The sequence below is a fragment of the Coturnix japonica genome, chromosome 4 (assembly GCF_001577835.2).
Source record: "Coturnix japonica isolate 7356 chromosome 4, Coturnix japonica 2.1, whole genome shotgun sequence".
Classification (NCBI taxonomy): domain Eukaryota; kingdom Metazoa; phylum Chordata; class Aves; order Galliformes; family Phasianidae; genus Coturnix; species Coturnix japonica.
In genome coordinates, this window is record NC_029519.1 from 18,484,051 (window position 1) to 18,505,412 (window position 21,362).

Genomic DNA, 21,362 nt, shown 5'->3' on the forward strand with positions numbered 1-21,362 from the left:
GGAAATAAACCAATGAAACTATTCAGAAGATGTGATGCAAGTCTCAAAGCATTTCCAGCCTCCCCCCAGCCATGCTTTCATTACAGGTTCTCTGTCTGTTAGATTACACAGCTTTCTTCCTTGTACTTTGATACTTTGGTCTGCTGCATAAGTGTGAAAATGAGTATTGTGCACCAGGAAACAGCAATAATCTAGAGAGATAAAATTCAGTGCAACAAAACATAGACAGCATGATTCAGCGTTAAAGCCACAAAATATTTAGTCTTGCTTTTTCTTTTCAGTAGGATTTAAATCAGCCTTTTATCTTTTTTTTTTTATCCATTTAACCTTGAAATTATGCTGCTCGGTACTACTGAGCCATCCTGAAGTTTTATTGCCTCCAGCAATGATAAACTTTCTCAACAGAGCCTATAAAATGTGAGGTCAATAGCTCCATTTCCATTGCCTTAAAAAATGAATCTTTTCTGTGATCAAATTATAATTCTGCTATGTATTTCACATTTGTGTAAGCTTATTAAAAAGAATAGAAGGAAAGCAAGTTTGTTTTCTGTCTCTGGAGTCCAACAGTGGCCTATGTTTATCCTCTTGCTTTCTACCTAGATGCTCCAAATTTCTCAGTTTTGCATTTCCAGTAGTTGGCAGACTCATTAGGTTTCATTTATTTGTTTATTTTTGTGTTGCATCACTGGCAGACAGGCAATATACTGTAGAAGTTATTGTTATTCGGCGCATTCCTGAGTCTGATAGGCAAAGCTACACTGTCCTTTGCTGGAAGAAGTAAGCTGTATAGCAGTGCCTTTGTCAGTGATAAGAAATCTGCTTTTTCGGCATAGCAGTACTGCATCTTTATGATGGCTACGGAACTCCTGGTGTGATAGTTTGGCACAAGTGTTATTTCTCTTTACCCAGAATATGTAAGTCAGAAGTGCAAAGTTGCATTGAATGTCTCTAGTGTTTTTCCACAATTTTTTTTTTCCCCCTTAAAATGGCAATTTAAAATAAAATCTTAGGTAAATATTATATTTTTTCTTTATGTGAAGAAGGTGAGGCTTTACAAAGTTCATTCATTAAAATTATCTAGCGCAGTTAAATAGCTGTAGGCACTAAATAAAACAGGAAGAACAAGGAGTATAAGGGAAGGGGGCCGTGGAAGATATTATTGTCTCCTTTATGTCTTAAAGATTAAGGGAAGTTGGAGAAACAATTAATTTTGTGCTTCCCCAACCCATTAACATTCTTGTATTCCCTTCTTTTTTTCCACATTTGTTGGTTGGTCATGGGATGGATTATTCCACTGAGGTATTTCAGGAGCTTTCAATAGAAGAAAGAGGCACATCCAGAAGAAATTGGTAAAAATATACTCGAGAAGTTCTATGATTGTAATCATACTGGCACCACAAAACAATCCAAGCTGACCACCTACATCAGCTGTGAAAGAAGGAGATAAACATATGTCATCCAAAGCGTTTGGTTTAGTCTAGGAGGCAAACAAAACCTTGCCACAATTCAAGTGCTTAACAAATTCAAAATACATAATCCATCACCTTATGAAAACAGAATTACTGTTCTTAAGAATGTTTATGGAAAAAAAGACAAATGTGTTTCTTAATTCTAAACAAAGCACATACAAAAACATTTTACTGTGGAATGTGTACTTAAAATATTTCCTATTTGGAAATACGGCTTTCTTAGCCATTCACTTGCTTTTCTTCCCCATGTGTTTCCTCTCCCCTCCAAATCCCAGAAACTTTCTACTCTTGCAGTTAGTTCAGCATGCTGTGTAGACAAAAACTACTGCAAGATTTAATTATTTTTTTCAACTGTTTTCCCTGCTATAGGCCATTAATGGTATGGCAGGAGGCCTATCAACAAGAAACAAAAAGCAAACATGATTATTACCATTATAGTGTAAAAAACTTTGTTTTTTTGTTTATACAACTGGATAGTCTAGGACTTGGGACAGGAGAGAATAAAAAACAGATGTTTTAAACTTTTTTTAATTCATCACCAATAAATGTTAAAAGTTCCCTTACCAAGTAACTCAGATATGGTCAAGGCCTTCTGCTGCTGAGTTATTCTGTAGCTCAGATCATCATACTTAATGTCAATAATCACAAGGTTCTGCCTAATGACAAATATATGCAGTATTACTTGGAGTTGTTTCCATGCTTACCCACATCCATTAGTATGGACTGTTTTCATGCAGAGTGTTGGTGTCTTTTAAAGGACAATCAGATGGGAATTAAAAAAAAAAAAAAAAAAAAAGTTTAAAAAAAGAAAAACAACCACTACAAAACAGAAAATAGTTATAGAAATAGCAATAGTTGTAAGAGGAGGTTATTGGAGGAAGTGATCTTCAGGCTACATTCTAAGAGTAACTCAGCCTAAACTAAACCTACACTATGAGATAAACTCCTATTTCTTAAAGGCTGCAGAGATAAGCTTGAGTGGAAGTTTTAATCATTTTAAGCCACAGTAGACAGTACTTGGAAATGTGATTTCCTGCTGTTGTTTATATGCAAATGCCTATAACATCCTGGTAATTTCAGTGAAGGTATTTGTGCAAAAAATCTCTTGCCCTGTACTCAGATGCATAGTTCTATCCTCTGCCAATGGCCTCTCATTCTTGCTGCCAAAGTGGAAAAGTGAGTAAATCTTTGTTGGAGCAGGGCATATGGAATGATTCAGTATGAATGAAGAGCTCATCTTTATAATACTGTGACTACAGATTCAGTGTAACTGCTAAATAGAAGGTAAACATAACATTAATGGAAGAAAAAAAACAGACACAAAAACCAGTTGCACATGTTGTCATGACATTAAAGATCAAATGTAATGAATATTATTCAAAAGTGTGAACAGTTACAGATGTGGAGGTTGAAAATGATGATGAACTTATTCATTTGGTGTTCACTGAAAACACAATATTGGTTATATGAAATCACTTCCATCCAATTAGTTGATAATTCTAAAAATAAGGTAATGTTAGGTAATAAAAATAATCTTTCTTTTCCCCACAGCTTTCACTTGTAAGTCCTCCTATAATTGTCATTGAGTTACTAGTGGTACTGTAAAATAAGGTAGTAAGCAATAAACTTTTCCCTTCTTCTGTTTTTGGAAATTAATCAGTTTCTATGTTTTATAGCTCCCAATATGTGCTCTTTAATAGTTGAGCCGAATTCCTATTGGTTAAGGCTTGGTAACAGAAGAATGTTCTGTATTTTCTCTTACCTAATTAAATGATTGTGGGGCTGTACATGATGTTTACAGGCAATAATATAATCAAGAAAGATAAAATGTTCTCAAAGGATTATCATCTTTTATGTATCATAATAGGTGCAATTTTCATAACCTCCATATAGGTTTTGTCCAAGTATAAATGTATGAAAGCATCTGCAGACTGCTGGCTCCAAGAGTGACAAAACTGAAGTCATGGAAGCATTGAAATATTCATAAATATTTCATTAGCCAGATTTTTAGCTGTTGTATGTATCTTGAATCTTTGGATATTATGAGTTTGTGTAACATTGGTATTAATACTTGTATTGGTGACATGTCTTTGTGAAGTAATTCAGTTTATAAAACAATACTAAATGTTCTTTGACAACTGGATTGTGTCTTTCTAGCAAAAAAACCAAACCAAAACAAACAAACAAAAGAAAAACAACACCAAAAAAGAACAACAATGAAACAACATAGAAATCCTTCTATGCTCGCTTTTCCAAGGAAAATCAGTATAGTCCTTCATTGTATCATAATAGTAAGGCACACATGCCTTGTTTAATCATAACTATACATGATATTTCTTCTATGAATTAAAATGTATTCAGATTATGCTAGCTCAGCACTACTACTGAGCAACACAGCTACATGCGTAATGTAAGATTTAGCATAATTTCATGGATAAAATTTGTGGTCAGTACCATAGAGACTTATTTTCACACTAGATCTCTTCTTTGGGTACAGTATCAGGGCTTGTTTTTTTTTACCTCTATGTAGAATTTTCATTTACATGGGTAGAATCACACTGCTTTTCTACTTCAAGAGAATATGGATGACCTGCTGGAGAGGAGCTCTGCAGGGAGGGACCTGGGTGTCCTGGTGGACAGCAGGTCGACCATGAGCCAGCAGTGTGCCCTCATGGCCAAAAAGGCCAATGGCATTCTGGGGTGCATTAAAAAGAGTGTGTCCAGCAGGTTGAGGGAGGTGATCCTCCCCCTCTACTCTGCCCTGCTAAGGCCTCATCTGGAATACTGTGTCCAGTTTTGGGCTCCCCAGTACAAAAAAGACAGGGATCTCTTGGAAAGAGTCCAGCGGAGGGCCACAAAGATGGTGAAGGGCCCGGGGCATCTCCTATGTGAAGAAAGGCTAAGTGAACTGGGTCTGTTTAGCCTTAAGAAGATTGAGAGGTGACCTGATCCAGGTCTATAAATATCTGAGGTGTAGGGGACAAAGTGGAGAGGCCAGCCTCTTTTCAGCAGTGTGTGGAGACAGGACAAGGGGAAATGGCCAGAAACTGGAGCATAGGAAGTTCCACATGAATGTGCGCAAGAACTTCTTTATGGTTAGGGTGACAGCACTGGAACAGGCTCTCCAGGTGTGTTGTGGAGTCTCCTTCTCTGGAGATATTCAAGACCTGACTGGATGTATACCTGTGCTACCTGGTGTAGGGAACCTGCTTTGGTGTAGGGAACCTTTTTCATAACTCTAAACTTTCTTTATTCTTAATGATGAAAAGATATATAAAATGAAAATTTTTTAGTAGGTTATTGGAAAAAGCAACAGAAAACATTACTGTTTAAACTGGGGTATCTTGTTTATGGGTCCACAAGTGTTAGTTGCATCTACATGTTCATACTTATCTAAAAATATATAAATTCTTAAGTAATTTATTAAGCAAAACAGGTTATCTCACAATATTTTTAGTAACACTTAAGAGTGTATTTTTAAAAGGTCACAACACATTGCGCACTCTGTTTGCACACTAATAAGTAATTGATCATTTCTTCATTAGGTAAGCCATTAAAGATGATTACCTGATGTACTCTGGACTCTTCTTTAGCTTTGCGGAAATATATTTAATGGCATTTTCTCCTCCAAAACTTGAATAGCTGACAGTGGTAGGGTAATGTGTTTCTTCACATGGGGCAGGGCAAGTGGAGTTGTGGGTTCCTACTGTACATAATCCTTTTACCTCTATATCATCTGAAAATTCAGGAGAAATATGCTTCACATTTCTAAAAGAGCATTCAGCATTAAGACTTCTCTAACCTTACAAAATGACTTTTAACTGATGTATTAATATATGGTATATATAATATTGTATATATATTGTATATAATATATATTTAAATAAGGACTTGTGTTATTGATGTGCTTATTACTTCTTGTCTACGAAACAGCTGGAGAACAGAAGTCTGTCCATGTATATGCACTTGATACAGTCCTGGATCTTGATATTTGCCTAGCTTCTATTGGCTACTGGACAAATGCTGGTGTTAATTTTTCTGTCAGCTGACATCCTTCTATTCAAATACTAAATGGAAGTCACAGAATTCTGTAGGTGTGGCCGCTCATGATGCTGAGGAACCATTCCTCTAACGAGGCTCTAATGGAAAAAGTCATTATCAGAATCTGAAGAAGCTGGAGGCAATCAGGATGGGGATAGGGAGAAAGATAGGGCTTTCCTCTGCCTCTGGACTTGTTTTTGCTTACTGGAAGGAAGGCCTAGGTATGATAGGGGTTGATTTGATGCATTCTTTCCCCCAGAATAATTAGTTAGTTTATATGTTTTCTTAGTTATCAGCTTCTTTGAGGGGGTCACATCACATAGCTGCATCCAAAACAGAAGATTTCTAAAATTTATGAGCAGTTACTAATCAGATTCTCTGGAAAATACCATTAATGATAGTCTGTTGTAATGATTAACAAATTCCATATCTGCTGTGTGCAGCTCATCTGCTCATGGGAACAAGCTACATGAGAACATTAATTTTATTTACAAAAAGATAGGATCTTAAGATCCAGGGATTTTCAGTTAGAGTTGTTTTATCAGTAATCAAACTTCTGACTGCATCTGATCTCTCTTTTCAGAATATTAAATGAACCAGGACGTATTCCATTTTTGTATTATTTTCAATAATTTTGGGTATTTTCTGTTATTTGGGATTTGCTTACAAAATAGTAATATGAAATTGTTACTTACGGATTGCAGGATAAACACAATTGTAAAACTTCATTAAATCACATTCCATTCCATTTCCTTGAAAAGAAACATCATTCTTTTAGGAACTTAATTGAACAACCTAGCCCTTAGCTCTATTTACACTAGACTGAAAAAGTAATATCATCAAAGCCTATGTGCTCCTTCATACTTTCATTATATGTCTGAGATAACAATTCACTCCAGTACAGTGCAGGTACTAAACCAAAGGAAGTGCATAGTGATAGAGAACACAAGACTGGGCCGGAATGCTCCCTGGTGGAATGAACATCACTGTTGTGTTCCAGCCAAGATTGATTTCAAGGTTGTATCTCGGATCTTGGTTTTTGTGTTGGCTAGCTAAGGCATGGAATTTCTGATTGTAGTGATAGAATTAAAAAAACAAAGGGGGTGGATGGAATATACAGCTACATCCTCAATGCTTCAGACTTCATGGGAGATTAGTCAGGTAATTTTTGTCACCGCCCTGAGGCAGTTTTTTCTTTCAAGATTTTCTTTTATTTTTTTTTTCTAATGATGGCTAATGATTAGATGTTAAGTCCACAGTAGACCAAATATTTTGCTTGTAATCTCAGTATTAAAAAAAAAAAAAAAAGACAAGTAACTTAAATAATCCCAGCTATAGTTATCCTGCAAAGATCACCTCTGCCATTCAGTAGTGAGATGTCTCCTAGCGAGGTAATCTTTATATATTTATGTATGTATATAAATATTATGATAGTCACAAGAAATACCTGGAAGAATAAAAGGCAAACAGCCACACCAATCCTGTATATACCAGGCCTTGCACTCCTGCAAACAGCCATTAGTACTGTAAGTATCCTGGTACTGAAGTTTGATATCAGGCTTGCACTCTCCCCATGGATATTCTTGAATGATTGACTGTAGAATTTTGATAACAGAAAATAAACATTTTTCCCTTTTAATATAGATACAGTTTTTTCATATTTGAAAGTGTTAAATGCAGCATTTTTGAAATGTACAGCAATAACATTGCAATTTAATTAGAGGCGATTATAGTTTATGCTTTTGGAATTTTAAAGTCATCTCCACTCTCACACAGCAAAAACAGGATCTGTTCAGACAACCCAGGGCAGTTCTCAAGTTGCACCAGGAGAGCATATCAGGATTCTAATAAATTGTTAGTATTAATGGAATGTGCTGATGGACAGCTACTGTAGTATTTGCATCAGCAAGACTGCAGGATGCTAACCTGAGTAAAAACAGATTAAGCAGATCATTGATATCACCAAAAAAGTATTTTTTTCTTAATGACTGGAGAAAACTTTCTTCTTAAAGCTAACTGTGGCATGATACATTTTTTAACCTCAAAAGTATTTAATTAATTATTTTGTCTCAGAAGAGAATTAGTGACAGTGAACACTGATAAGACCACTCGGTGGTCAAGGAGCTTACCTTCAGTTGCTGAATTGCGACCTGCGCATGCATGCCGACTGGTGTTAATAAACCTAAGCCATCAAAGCGTGGAATCTCTTTGGGTGAATGGATAACAAAAGTGATACCAGCATCAGTAAAACCAAGGGCAGGATCATCGGTGAATTGCTCCTGATGCAAAAAAAGAATTATTTAAAACAGTTTTGTTTTGTTTATATTCTGAAATTTTAGCTATGTTTACATAGTGCTATGTTTTTTTGGTCTTATTTCTCTAGTTTTCTTCTAGCAATTTGCAGAATAATTTGGAAACAAACTGACTGTAATTTCCTTTGCTGATTACCATGGTGGGTTTTTTTCTTGTTACTCTAAATTTCTATTTTTTTTCTTCCTTCTATTCCATGTTCAAAAGCAAGAAGGCAAAGATGAACCTCCATTCATAACTGAGATTCATTCCTTTTACTTGCAACTACCCCACATATCAGCAAGCTTTCTACTGTTCTCTTGATCCTGTCACTCCTCTCCCTTAAAATTTCCAGAGAGCACAAGTGAATGTTTAATTCTTATATAACTGTAGGTTTTAGTTTTCTTTCTTCATCGCACAAGGTGATATTCCCTGAGTTTTGTGTGTTTTTTGTTTTTTTTCTGCTCAATTACAATACTAATGAGGCCAGAGTGCAAAGACCAGACCCTCAAGTGCTTGTATAAAGTTAAATTACTTCTGTTGTTTCTCAGCTGTAGGTATATTGTATACATACATGCTTGCTCGTAGCTTTCAAAACCATTTAGCTGGTACAGAGTTAACAGTCATTCTGAATTTTTAACCCCATTTTGGATCTTTAAAATACACTTTCACTCAGGAACAGTCTTGGAAAAGGATTTTATGCAAGAAATCTGAATGTCTGATTAAGACAAAACCATCTATTTATCTGTGAGTTTTTATATGTTATAATCATTAGTATAGTTGTACCTGTTGGACATCAAAAAGTAAATGTAAGCCTCTTCCAGACAAGCTCACACTTCTTGCTGGAAGGTCATTGTAATTAAAAGTAAAGCAGTTTCCATATTCAGTGAAAACGTGTTCAAAATCCTTCAAAAGAAAAAAATAAAAAATAAGGAAGAATAAAATGAGGGGGAAAAAAAGAACTTGCATTAGTGAATCAGAATGGGCTAGTTGATTGGGTTTTATCTTGTTGTTGCTGATTTTTCCCAAAAGGCATTGCTGAATTTTACAATTAGGGAGATGGAAATACTCAAAAATACCCTTTCTATAAGAGATGACCTATAGAAATGGAAAGGGTAAAGTCACATAATTTACTAATGCCTGTGAGCTAGTCAGAATCATTTAATGAGGTTGTTGGTTTTCTATACATATAATATGCTGTTGAAATGATAAATAAAAAAAACCAAAACAAACAAACAAAAAAAAAACCAACTTGTTTAGTTTTTCCAGTGGTTGTTTAGTACAGATTGTTTCAAATGTATGCATGATATCGCATATGAGGGGTACAGGATTTGCTTTTTCCCCAAGCCACTTCATCATTGAACTGAAAGCTCTTGATAATATGACTGCATTTCATAGCTTTAATTTTAGCTATTACATACTTGAGTCTTTTGAGTCAAGAGAACTCACCAGTGACTGAATTTTTATTTATTTATTTATTTTAATCTGAAGACTAGATTAATCTGAAAGATTGTAGGACTGACTTTTCTGTTCACATTACATGGAAAATGGGAATTACTTTTTGGAAGAATTGACATAAGTAGGAGGATTGCATTCTTTTGTTACCTTCCAAAATTCCCGAGGATATGCTATATTAATTTAAAATTCTTTTGGGCTCTGCTTGTAGTTACCCTGGCTGTCTGTGTTCTTGATTTAAAGAAGAAAACTAATTACATCAGTTGAATGCATTTGCAAAACTACGTCATACAAAGAAACTCCAATCAAACTGATGTCATAGGCTTTTTATGAGGAAGATGGATGGGCAGAGCTTGAAGGCATGACATTTTTCGAAGGTCACTATCTAAGTAGAAGTGGGACTAGGCAGGGAGTAATTCAGACTGAAATTCCATGCTACAGCTCAGGGAGTCCAGTAGGCTGCCCTGCATTCAGCAGGAGAATGAGGATCCTCCTAGGATGATCTACAGCTTGATTTATTTTTTCTTCTTTCCATTGAATGGCTGTAAAGGAAAGCATAGGAGTACCTGGCAAATACAGATATCTGAAGTCAATATATCCCCTTTCTCTCCACTCCTCTGTTTCAGTAGAGGCAAGAATATTTACCTCTGGGTGACATGTCTTTCCAAAAAATTCACATTCCAGCAGTGTGCTGCCATTCAGATAAAATCCGTTTTCCCTTGTAAACTCTTTAATGCTGAAGTTTTGGTTTCCAAGAAGGAAGCCATTTAGCTCTTGGAAATATTTGTCTTCCTTAGCAAATTTTTGGACAATTCCAGACACAATGTTCCAAAGGAAAAAAATGATTTGAAGGTTACTCACTGCATGAACTTGAAACCTGTCAATGGGAAGGAGAAAGAATTACTTGGAGTTCTGCAGAACTATTGGAACAATTTCAGTGCTCTTTTTGCCAATTGTATGACGTGGTTTGTTGCTTGTTCTCAAACTATACTTCATTCCTGTCCACCACACTTGCACTTTGATCTCTAGGACATGGATAAACAGTGTAGTCTTAATTTCTAGGAAACAACTTTTTCAAACAAGAGAACAGGAAGGGGACCTCTACCCAGGACTATTATAAAAACACTTCTGTTGTGTGGGGCTACCAAAAAAACAAGTAAACAAAACAGATTGGCCATCTACATAATCCAGCTGCCAGAACTACAGTGCTGATTAAAAGCTGGATGGTTGTATTTACATGAGGAAAAGTACCTGGGAGGACCAACTCCTTTCTAAAAAAGAGCTGTGTTCCTTCATTCATAAAATTGATTTCTAAGTGCATCACATGTACCTGTGTTACTATGGCACTAAGTCTACCTTCTTGTGAGCTCTGTCATTGGTGCTACAGTAGCAGGAACCAAAGGTAATCCTTTCTGTTAGAATCCTTCTGAACAAATCTCAAAAATTATGAGATGTTGGATGTGCTAAAAAGACAAAGGAAGATTTGTGCCTCTTTGTTCTGCCAGGAAAGAAAACAGTTACTGAAAACAAGAATGAAGAATAAACACAACAGGAAGAGCAGATGGATGTGGCAGCAAATTGTCACTTAGGCAGACAACTGGTAGCCAATTGTGTTCTTGCTATTTGCTACCACTATGGTTAGAAAAAATGAGAGATTTTAGTACTGCACGGTCAGCTCAAGGGACTTCTATTTGCAGTGTATATTCTACAGTATAACCCAGAAGGACTTTATGTAGGGCAGTGTGGCCTTTATGAAATGAACTGTGGAGCCCACCTGCTTTATATTAGCCAGATAAAGATGTGTCTTCTCAAGAGCAAGCAATAAGCATAACTTTTACCTGTTCAGGCTGCAAAAAGTCACGGCAGGGAATTTGACATTTTCCACATGTTGAACTACCACAGTAGTGGTGGTTGGCCAGGTGAAGTAGTAGTTAAAGCGACTGCAGATTTGCCAAATGACGATGCCAAGACAGCTTGTGACTACTAGCAGCCACAGCACTCTGCGTGTCCTGCTCTGTGTCTGAACAATGTGATGCACTCCATGGAATGATGTGGATGAGGCAAACTCCTGACGATACTTCCTTCTGTCTTCCAAGCATGGCAGAAGTTTCTTTGTTAAGTACAGTTGTATCTGTTCCAATTTTCCTGAGTGTTGACCAAATAAAAACATATATATATATATATATATATATATTTCAGATTAGCACTTTAAAAAAATTAGTACTTTAATGTCTCTTAGGAAGGGGAGGATGCTGGAAAAGCATCTAGAAGGAACCATAAACACTTTGATTAGTGCAATTCCATCTAAGGGTAGAGTTCAGAAGATGTGTGCAAGATTAGCTGAGTTCTATAATCTCTGCCTGAGAACAGACTATACTGTGCAATATTTTATGCCACGTGATAGTTAAGCATATCAATATAAATGAGTAGTTCCCTTTCCATGGAAAAGATTGGATTTCTGACATAGCACAGGATGCTATAAAAAGCTAAGCATCTGATTATTACAGTAGATCCTATTAAAGCCTTGGTCCTTCCCTCTTTCTCTGAAAGATAAAAAGGGAATTACACATTTTTCAGACTTTCACCCTTAAATTACTGGAAGTTTCTATGTAGAACTTAGAGGGTTACAGATTCAAAAGGAAATCTACTCCCCTATCTTCAGGTTTGTATTGGTAAATTTAAGAGTGTGGCACATTTTCTTTCATGAATCATGAACTTTATTAAACTGATTTACTAGATGTTGTAACAGTTGGGAAGAGGAACAAAAGGACATGTGAGAGTTATCTGCCAAAGCTGTCTTGAGCGCATCAACTCTCTAGGATGTTGCTTTGGCCTGTGGGCAGACTGTGCTAATTAAATCCCAGTTGGTTCTGGATTTCAAAATATTTCTGAAAGGAAACAGCTTTTTATGGTTTTTTAATAATTCATATAAGAATTTTAATTCATACTCAGACTCCTATGATTGCTTCTGCTGGAAAACTGCTCAAAAGTTTCTCTACTAGCTCTAGTGACTATTGGATCCTTTTGCAGGGCTGTTTAGTCATGGGTACTCTTGTATTTCACATTGTAACAAAGGAGGAATGATTAGAAACTGTTTTCTCTGCAGACCTTAATACTGACCCAAGTACAGGTAGAACAAATTTAATTTTCTCTTATTGCAAGATATAGATGTTAGGCACTGTTTTCAGGATCTGAAGACACTGTATTTTTTTTCCCTTTAAGAATTTGTCTTTGGTCTCAGTTTGGTCTCTTAAAAAGAGCAGTGACCTAAGTATATTAAAAATGATTGTACAATGTCATTAAATGATGATGATGCTAGACAGACGATAAGACCTTGGGCAAAGGTTAGGTCTTAGCTCTCTCAAGAACTTATTGTTTGATATTGAATATCTTTTGGTAATGATACAAAGCACTTTTAAGGTTGACTCTGTGATTAAAAAAAATAATAATAATTAAGTGGATTTTAAAAAAATACTAATAGAAAATCCAAAGGTTAAAGGATGGATAAGCAAGGAGGTAAGTAAATCAGAAGGATCCAAGTAAAGGAGTAAACAACATGTTTCAGTGTAGGCAAACATGGAACCTGCATGTAATAAGTAAGGCAGACAGACCTACATTCAGAATAAGTTGCAGATAGTTTGCCTCAGGAAATGCTGATTGCTGAAGAAGCTGCGAGAACCATAATGGTTAGTCAGAGAAACCTGGTTTCTCAGTCCAGTGCTTTTAAAGAAGAAATGAGTTGTCTACATATGTAACCAGGGATACCTGGCCAGGGACATACTGTTTTGAGTTGGTGTAAAAACTTCAGAAATTCACATTGAACATAGTGTTAATACTGTAAGCTGAATTTAATTAAGATTTTTTTTTAACCTTGGTAAGTTGACAATTCATCACAATCCATAATTACTTGAATAGGGAACTGGAAGGTAGTAGTAATAGGTTCTTCTGATCTATTGAAGGTGGGAAGATGTAAAAGGACCCAGTGAAAAGAATGGGAAGTGAAACACTTTCAAAGAAAAAATAAAGTACAGCATCTTGAAAAAGCAGTTCATCTTCATCTAATGCTGTTGTTATCTGGAAGGAGTTATTTCAAGGTGGCTACATGTGGCTTTTGTGCAAAGGTTACTCAGTCTGGATAGTTTCAGCGTTTTCTTTTATCCTTAACCTAAAAATCATTAAATTATTACATCATTCAGAAAAGTCATCGCCTATTTAAAGCTCTGTTACTTTTATTCTACATGCATACAGGACCAATAGTTAGAGAATATTCCTCATGTCCTAAGTGAAACTCTTTCTTTCTGCAAGCTTTGTTTCATCTCACCCTTCTTTATATCTTGAAGCTGTAACCTTATCCAAAATAGAAGTTATATACAAGAGAAGAGAGACAATGTTTCTTGTTTTGTTTATCAATCCTGACAAAAATACCCAAAAGTAACTAAACATTTTGGTGAGGTGCTGTAATATGTCTCATTACTTACCTTTAGCATCCAATTGGGTGAATCTCCCCAGCTGGTCCATGAGGCTGTGCTTTTTTTCAGTAAGGTGGGAAAGGATACTGTAAGCTGCCTTATCACTATAATCATTGCTAGCTAATGGCTTTTATAGAAAACTAAATGGGAGGTGATACCTGATGACACAATGCTGGGCAATTTACCTGCCAGGGTTGCTATGTTTTTCCTTTAGATAAAATGGTCTGCAAAGTAAAAGAGAAGATTAGTTTTGAGAAAATTATTTTTATGGCAGGATCAGATGCTCAAGTACCTATTAAACCTATAGCAGTAGAAGTGCAGGCTTCTGTCTTCTTGCATCACCTTGTAAGTTAATTTTTCATAATTTGTTTTTCTTTTAGAAAGTAGTCTTTGGAAAAACTTTGCTGTTCCAAGCTGAATATGTTTCTTTAATTAGGTAAGGAACCCTTTCCCTGGAGGGCAGTGAATGTCTTCCACTGGGTTCCTACCAGCAGCAGGATGTAACTCATCCTTACTTTGAATAGCTGTCCTTATAACCAGGTCCAGATTTCATGTTCTTGTGGGCTTCAGCAAGAAACAGGCTGCGGTTCTTGAGAGCTAACCCTGAGGGTGAGGAAGAAGATGCATGCAGTTGGTCATTCCACTAACTCCTTATCCAAAAGAACAGAAACCACTTTTAGGGTGAATGAATGGTATGATCTTGTTTGAAAACAATTTCTATTAAGCAACAGGGCATCTAATGAAAGCTAGTGGAAAAGAAGGGAAAGCTCAAACATGAGATGTGCTTTGTGAGTCTTTTAGGAAGATTTAAAAAACTGTCACATTCTCTTTCTCATTTGTAGGGGTTGAAGATCTTGGGGTTATTTTTTCCTCTTGTAAAGGTCCAATTCAGTGCCTGCAGCATGCTTAGGTTCCTAAGCGTGTTAACTTGGCTCCTCAGTGCCTCACTGGCATTCAGAGTTTGCTGGCTGTTTTCTGTGTGTCGCTTAAGTGGTGAGCTGCAAGTCAGATCATTGAGCTCCATTTAGTCATTCCAGTATGAAAAGCATATTTCTGTACTCAGCTTCTTGGAAAGATGTCCTCTTCTTTTTGTTACTTTTGCCTCATGGATGAGGCTTTCTACCACAGCAAGCTTTGAGCAGTACTTGCATTCACTCAGGCAGTAAAGTACTGAACAGTAAACTGTTTTTCAACATCTATATGTAACTCAGCTGTACCTAATGCACTGCTGAGCAGTTATTTGCTGATCTGCTGATTCCTATCAACACAAAGTACTCTAATTCACTGTACTCAGGCAACATGCTTACGTCACTTAAAACTTGCTTGAGTCCTTAAACCAAAATCATAGTGGTTTGTTAATAATGTTATGAGCATAGGGTTAAAGAAGTCCAAACTACAAGGTGGTCTGGACACAGCAAATATTGATTCATCTACTTTCTTGAAAAGTGAGTATCTTACTTGCTTACATAAACACTGTGTGTTTATGTAATACATTAGATGAATATGGCATATATTCTCTGTTTTCCAAAAAAAAAAAAAAAAAATCAGTTTCAAATTTTCTTTCTGTTAAGATTGCTTTATGTTACCTCTTAAGCAATTGCTAGGGAGTGAAAACCACTCATCTTGTATTTGTTCATTGTTCCCACATGGCTTACAGTTTTCAGACCATAAATTGGTCATAGAGAGCTTATTTTTTCCATTCACTCCTTGTCATACGTGTCTAGTTATCTAAAGTCTTTAATTCTTAATGCAGTAAAGGTTAGGAAAACCAGCTGGTGGTGTTGATTGTATTCATGCATATTGTAATTTTTTTCTCTGATGTGTTTTGAAGTCAGTCCTCAGTGCTTTTGAATTCTTTTCTTGTACTGCCAACTTTAAAAAGATGCTGCAACCAATATGATGACGTAGTTGTTTGCTGAAACAAGGAGATGAGATGTTCACATAAGTTATATTTCTATAGCCGACTTGCAACAGAATGTGTTGTAAGAAAACTTATGGGCTGATGAAGGAAAATGCATACCTATATACATACACAGTAATACACATATTTAGCTTTCATTGGACTTTTATCCATAAAATGACCAAATATTTCCTACTGCCATCTGTTTTGTTGTATGAAACTCTTGTATACGTTAATGTTGCTTAAAATGTGCTTTCTTTCTTCTTTTTAATAGAAGCTGCTCAACTATTTACCAATATAGATGGCTGCAAAAACTCATACTGAATCCATGCATAAAATAGCAGTAAAAACGAAACACAGAGAAGAAAAAAGTGACCACCATATGGACTTTTATGATGTGTTGTCACTGCTGCTTTATGGCAAATGCTGGGATACCAGCTAAATGGTAACTAACTGTAAATTCAGGCATCTGTCTTGCTCCTTCTTTCAAAGTAGGTGTGCCAGTGGATTCAGTAATGAGGGGCTAGGCTCCAAAAAAAGGAGCTCAAAGAGAATTCAAGGATTTCTTGGGCATGTCTCCTTCCACTGATGCAGAATCAGCTATGTCTGAAGAAATATTATGTTCTCATCAGTATTTTCTAACGTTCTGCAGGCAGTAGAAATATCTCTGCTTATTTACCTGTTTTTATATTTTTCTTGCCTTGCAGTTATTTAAACCTTTTCCTGACTCTCTGAACATAGAAAACTGATTATTAGTCTTCACTTTGTAGGAAAAGTATTTATCACTTCTCCTCGCGGTCTTCTCTTGGGCTGTACAAGTCAAGCAAAGTTTATTCCCTTTTTCTTAATGGGCCATATCTTCTATGTCAAATGTTTTGGTTTTTATTTGCCATTTTCTTCTGAGCTTTTTCCAAGTCTTTACGACCAGAGCAAATGGTTTCAAGCTACAGCAGGGGAGATTCAAGCTGGACATTAGGAAGTATTACTTCTCAGAAAGGGTGGTCAGGCACTGAAATGAACTGCCTAGGGATGTGGTGGAGTCACTGGGTGTTCAAGGAAAGACTGGATGTTGTGTTGAGGGACATGGTTTAGTGGGAGCTATTGGTAATAGGTGAACGGTTGGACTGGATGATCTTTTAGGTCTTTTCCAACCTTGGTGATTCTATGATTCTATGATTTATCTGTCTTGAAGAGTGGTGTCAGGGACATAGTGCCTCAGACATCTCAGACATCCTTTCTGATGCTAGATGGAAAGGAAGATTCACATGCCACATGGAAAGCTGCTATGTGAAGTTTCCAATATGAATTTCACTTTCCACGGTTTTGCTTTTTGTTGTTTAATGTGTTATTTTTGAGTAAGTGAAACATCCAGCTCATGCTAAGATAAAAAAGAATAAAAAAATCTGGTTTGGTTATCATTACTGAAGTTCAAAGTTCCTCTTTGCTTCACTGAAACTGCACATTATTTCTGCACATTAAGATCATTTTGAATTCTGCCAGCATGCTATTATACCTTCTAGGTACTTCTCATTTGTCAGTGTACAGCTTATTCCATCATCCAGGCCATTAATTATAATACTGAATAGCATCAGATTAGCAAATTACTATTGGAGTTTGTCCTTTGCTCTTGCTAGGCAGCTCTGCTGCAAACAGCAGCATAGGCTGAGGCATGTGGAAGCATGGCAACAGCTTCAGATTCTGACTTCACTGCACCTGACTAGTAGCCAAGTTTCATCTGTTAGGAGGGAAAAGTAACAACTTCCCTGTACTGGAGGATAGAACCTTGCAGTGTGTAGCTGTGAGGTGTTAAAAGAGGATAAATTTGTCTAGAGGAAGCTCCGTGGTAACCAATGTGTTCTTACACATATATATGACATGTTTTTCGTAAGTGTATAGTTTAGGTTAATACTGACATTTTTTAGGGTTGAAAGGATGAAGATTTGGAAGTAACAGTGTGAGAACACCTTCTCCATAATTTGGAAATAACGACTGGTCAGAATGTGAGGAAAACAAATCATTCCTCTGGAACAATTTAAAGAACAGACACTTGAGGCAACATCTGAGTGCAATTTGCAGACAACACTCAATAGAAAAATCATCATAATGAGTGCTGAATATAAAGAAAATCCAGGTGTAGGAAGAACTAGTGGTAATCTGAGCAGAGTCTGCTTTTGATCATAGTTTGGGGCAGGAGTGTTGATGTCAAGGCTTCTGAATGTGAGAGGGTCAGAAGCTATGTGATGTGGAAGAAATCCTGTTGCATTCTGCAGAGCCAAACCTGATAGACAACAGGGGACTGGGGAGTTGTGCTGGGATGCATGAGATGTAATTGGGAGTTAAAAGTATGTTGAGAAGTGACAACGTGGTTCTCTATGTTTAAGAAGTAGAACAAATATGATTAAAAAATAAATAAATCTTTGTGGCACTATCTCTGTTTTGTTTGTAGTTTGCAAGACCTTGAACTCTGTTCCTCCCCCAGATACAAATGCCTGATTGGATTATTAATATTGCATCAACTTCAGGCTAGTTTGTTTAAGCCTTAAGCCACTAAATTTTCTTTTTTCTTGATGCACACTGTTAATTTAAAATGTTTTTTGTACATCAATGCCAGTTTTGGAAATGGCTAAATACTTATTTGAGAGGAGGATGCTTCTTGGTGCTATATCAATTATCTTGTCTTAACCTTCCCTTTTTCTGCCTTTACTCAAGTCTCTGTTGTAATGTTTTTAATTGTTATTTTGACCGGGGAAGTTTTTTTTTCAGCGCTTATATGTAGCATCCAGCACACTAAAGTTCTTTCTGGCTTAGTCTACTAGGTGCTTCAGCTGTGCAATGGGCATTGAGAAGAAAATCAAACAGGGATATACAAAAGCAGTGTTTTGAAATGAGCTTATGTTAAATAGATAACATGAACTGTCAGATGCAGTTCAGCTAGTGTAACTACCAACTTATTTATAAAGCAACAGCAAAACAATAAAAGAACTCCACACTTAGTAAAGCCTTTTTAGAAGCCATCCCAGTTCCATACACTAAATAATGGGTAGGTATGAAGTTAAATTGGAGTTAAAACTCTTAGAACTCCTTCCAGTGAACAGGATAACAGTGTTCCAGGAAAAAAAAAAAAAAAAGAAATTCAGTTGTACCTTCTCAGCCAAAACCTAGCACTAGTTGTCATACTGCTTGCTTCTGCATTTTACTATTATATTAATTAGTTTGTTGTCTGAGAGATCAATTCTTTCATCAGTGGAACTAGCGAAGTGTACATCTGTATATTGGTAAGATGTTTTACCTTTTAAATGCTCAGTTTCTAAAAAGGCACAACTTAATTTGAGCAATTGCAGGAAAGACAGACTGTGAATGGGAGCTCCTTGCAAGCTCATAAGCCATGGTCTGGTACCAAATGGTATTTAGAAGTACTCAGTTACTTGGCAGGAAGTTTGAAATTTGCTCAGGGAGTTGCTCTTTCACACTGCGTGCACTTCACTTATGGAATTCATTGCAGCAGGCTGTGGATTCACAGCGTAAGGGCTATTATATGCAAGGACACGAGTATCACAGGAAGTTCTACGCTATCAGTATTGGAAAATTAGATGAGGGAACTATCTCACTGTAAACTTACTTTTTTGTTGTTTGTTTGCTTGAGTGTTCTAATAGGCTCCTCCCAAGACACATCCTGCTTTCTAGTAGAAACTTTTAAGCTTACTCAACCTACTACAGATACTATTACGTAGATAAAAATGATTTGTGCTGAATAACTCCCGGTTTGGGTTTCTGGAATAAGTGTTGGGAAGTTTCAAACATCACTTGTTTGTATCGAGAAGGTATCCAAGCTTATTATCCAACTTATTCAAGATAATGAATTTCAGAAATACAAATTAATCTGGTGTTTTTGTAATCAGAATGAGAGTTTGAGCAAAAGAATGTTTAACACTGCCCAAACTATTTGTGTGTGCTTTTTTTTTTTCCCATAAGCAATTTTGTGTTGGGTATCTTTAGATTTGTTTTAGGCAAACAAGTCACTTCTAAATACAGATACTCTTGTTGGATTTATGACATTATACAGTCATTCTCACTTCTCTCTCCTCATCAGTTTACATCAGAACAAGTGGATTCTTTTCTACATCTGTATCTATAAAATACAGGACACTTCTGGCTTACACCAAACCTCCCACTGGCCTAGCTAGAGGGAGGCTCCTTTTTTTTGCTCTTAGAATTCACTTATTTCAGTTTAATTAAGTTCAGTTTGCCTCTCCTCTGCAACTCCATTGCAGCTGTGATGAACAAAGCTGATCCACATCCACAGCTGGGGAAGGTAAAAAGAGGAGGGATGAAGGTGGATTAAGAAAGAGGTTTAACAGTTGTCGTGCTTGGTCATGAAGATCGTGACAGTTTAAAGGCCACAAAGTGCAGTTCCTGGAATATGTACCTTTTTTTTTTTTTTTTTTTTTTTTTCCTACTGAGTTTAACTGTTTGTCTTGTATTCAGCCCAATCACAAAACAAAACTTTCTCTGCACTGAAGGCTAGAGTCCTTTGATGCATTTCAGAATGAACAGAAGTCTTTGTCTGATTTTCATGCTGTAAAAATAAATAAGCAAGGAAACAGAGAAAGAAAAAGAGAAAATTTCAAGGGCATGCACACATGGTTGGCTTTCATAGCCTTGCTCAGTCGTCCACAGCATGAACAGCAAGCTCTGTGTAATTACATCTGCTTCTACCTAGTTCTGCATGTTCAGCATGAGAAAGGGTAATTATGGTGCATTTCAGGAAGAAGGTAATACCATTTAGTTAAAATCAAGGTTACATTTTGCTTTCAGATATAGATGGAGGAGCTTTTTCATCAAGATTCCTTTATGACTGATAATATTACTATAAAGAGATGGCAAAGGAACAGTAAAATCTCATTGGGGAAAGGTGACTAGAATCACTGAAGGAAAGATTAGATCCCAGATTTGAGCAGCATGGCAGAAGCATAAATAAGCATTTATTTCTCCATCATTTATAGAAGTATCTACAGCTAAGACAGACATGGAGGCTCTGAGTCTAGCAAGACCTTACGGCTCTTTTAATCTGTGCTGTTGTCCATATTGCCAACAGACAATTTCATAATCAGGTTGTACAAGTTAGCTTTTCTTTTATTTGCTCTATTTATCAGTACCAAGTTCATTTTGTACTTGTGATCGCTTACTGAAATCACATTCAGGTAGCCAGTGAGGTGAATGAATGATGGAATCAATCAGTTTTGAGGTCTGTAAGCAGAGATTTTGAACACGTTGGAATTATTGTAATTAACTTCCTAACCTCTTGTAATTTGGCTGATTTATTTCGTTGACTGCAGCTTGTTTGTTGCTGAATCAAAATGGAAATTTCTGTAACTCTTGATTCAGACAGTACCCTCAGCTAGATTTTGGGAGTTTAGTAACCTTGAATCAATCAAGAGTAGTATTACTTCCCAAAGTGGCACTTAATGTTTTGGTAAGCACAGAGCTTAAAAGGGCTCTTAGACTTCAAAGTCTTTCCCCTCTAGGGCAGACAGTATAACAGTTGCAAGTCAGAGAACATTTATCTGAAAATTTATTATTCTTTTGGCCCCACAAAAGATGCTAAACTGCACAAGGAAACACATTAGCTTCTCTGATGCGGTTAAGAGTTCAATGTTTTTCAGCCATTCTTGTTCCTTTACTGTATTCACACTCCTCTGTGACATTAAGAAAGGTAACAGGAGGTTTAATTTCACAGTA

The 21,362-nt window shown here is 36.4% G+C and overlaps 1 protein-coding gene across 1 annotated transcript; it reads right to left on the reverse strand.

The window, feature by feature from the left end:
- Nucleotides 1-647: 647 nt before the first annotated feature.
- ASIC5 (acid sensing ion channel subunit family member 5) lies at nucleotides 648-14,270 on the reverse strand. Its single transcript, XM_015860840.2, has 10 exons — nucleotides 13,733-14,270; nucleotides 11,093-11,399; nucleotides 9,900-10,131; nucleotides 8,586-8,705; nucleotides 7,640-7,789; nucleotides 6,958-7,105; nucleotides 6,206-6,262; nucleotides 5,037-5,205; nucleotides 2,034-2,125; nucleotides 648-1,428 (listed from the first exon to the last, which is right to left on the reverse strand). Exons 1-10 carry the CDS (start codon nucleotides 13,770-13,772, stop codon nucleotides 1,229-1,231), a joined length of 1,515 nt encoding a protein of 504 aa, XP_015716326.2. The 5' UTR covers nucleotides 13,773-14,270; the 3' UTR covers nucleotides 648-1,228.
- Between the last annotated feature and the right edge of the window lie 7,092 nt (nucleotides 14,271-21,362).

Excerpts from the sequence above, each read along its gene's own strand:
- ASIC5 (XM_015860840.2), bottom strand. The coding sequence starts at position 13,772 with ATGGACCAGCTGGGGAGATTCACCCAATTGGATGCTAAAG. Across the intron at positions 7,106-7,639 it reads TCGCAATTCAGCAACTGAAG|TCAATCATTCAAGAATATCC; the intron begins GTAAGCTCCTTG and ends AAAATTCTACAG. Across the intron at positions 5,206-6,205 it reads TTGTGTTTATCCTGCAATCC|ATGATATAGAGGTAAAAGGA; the intron begins GTAAGTAACAAT and ends CTGAATTTTCAG.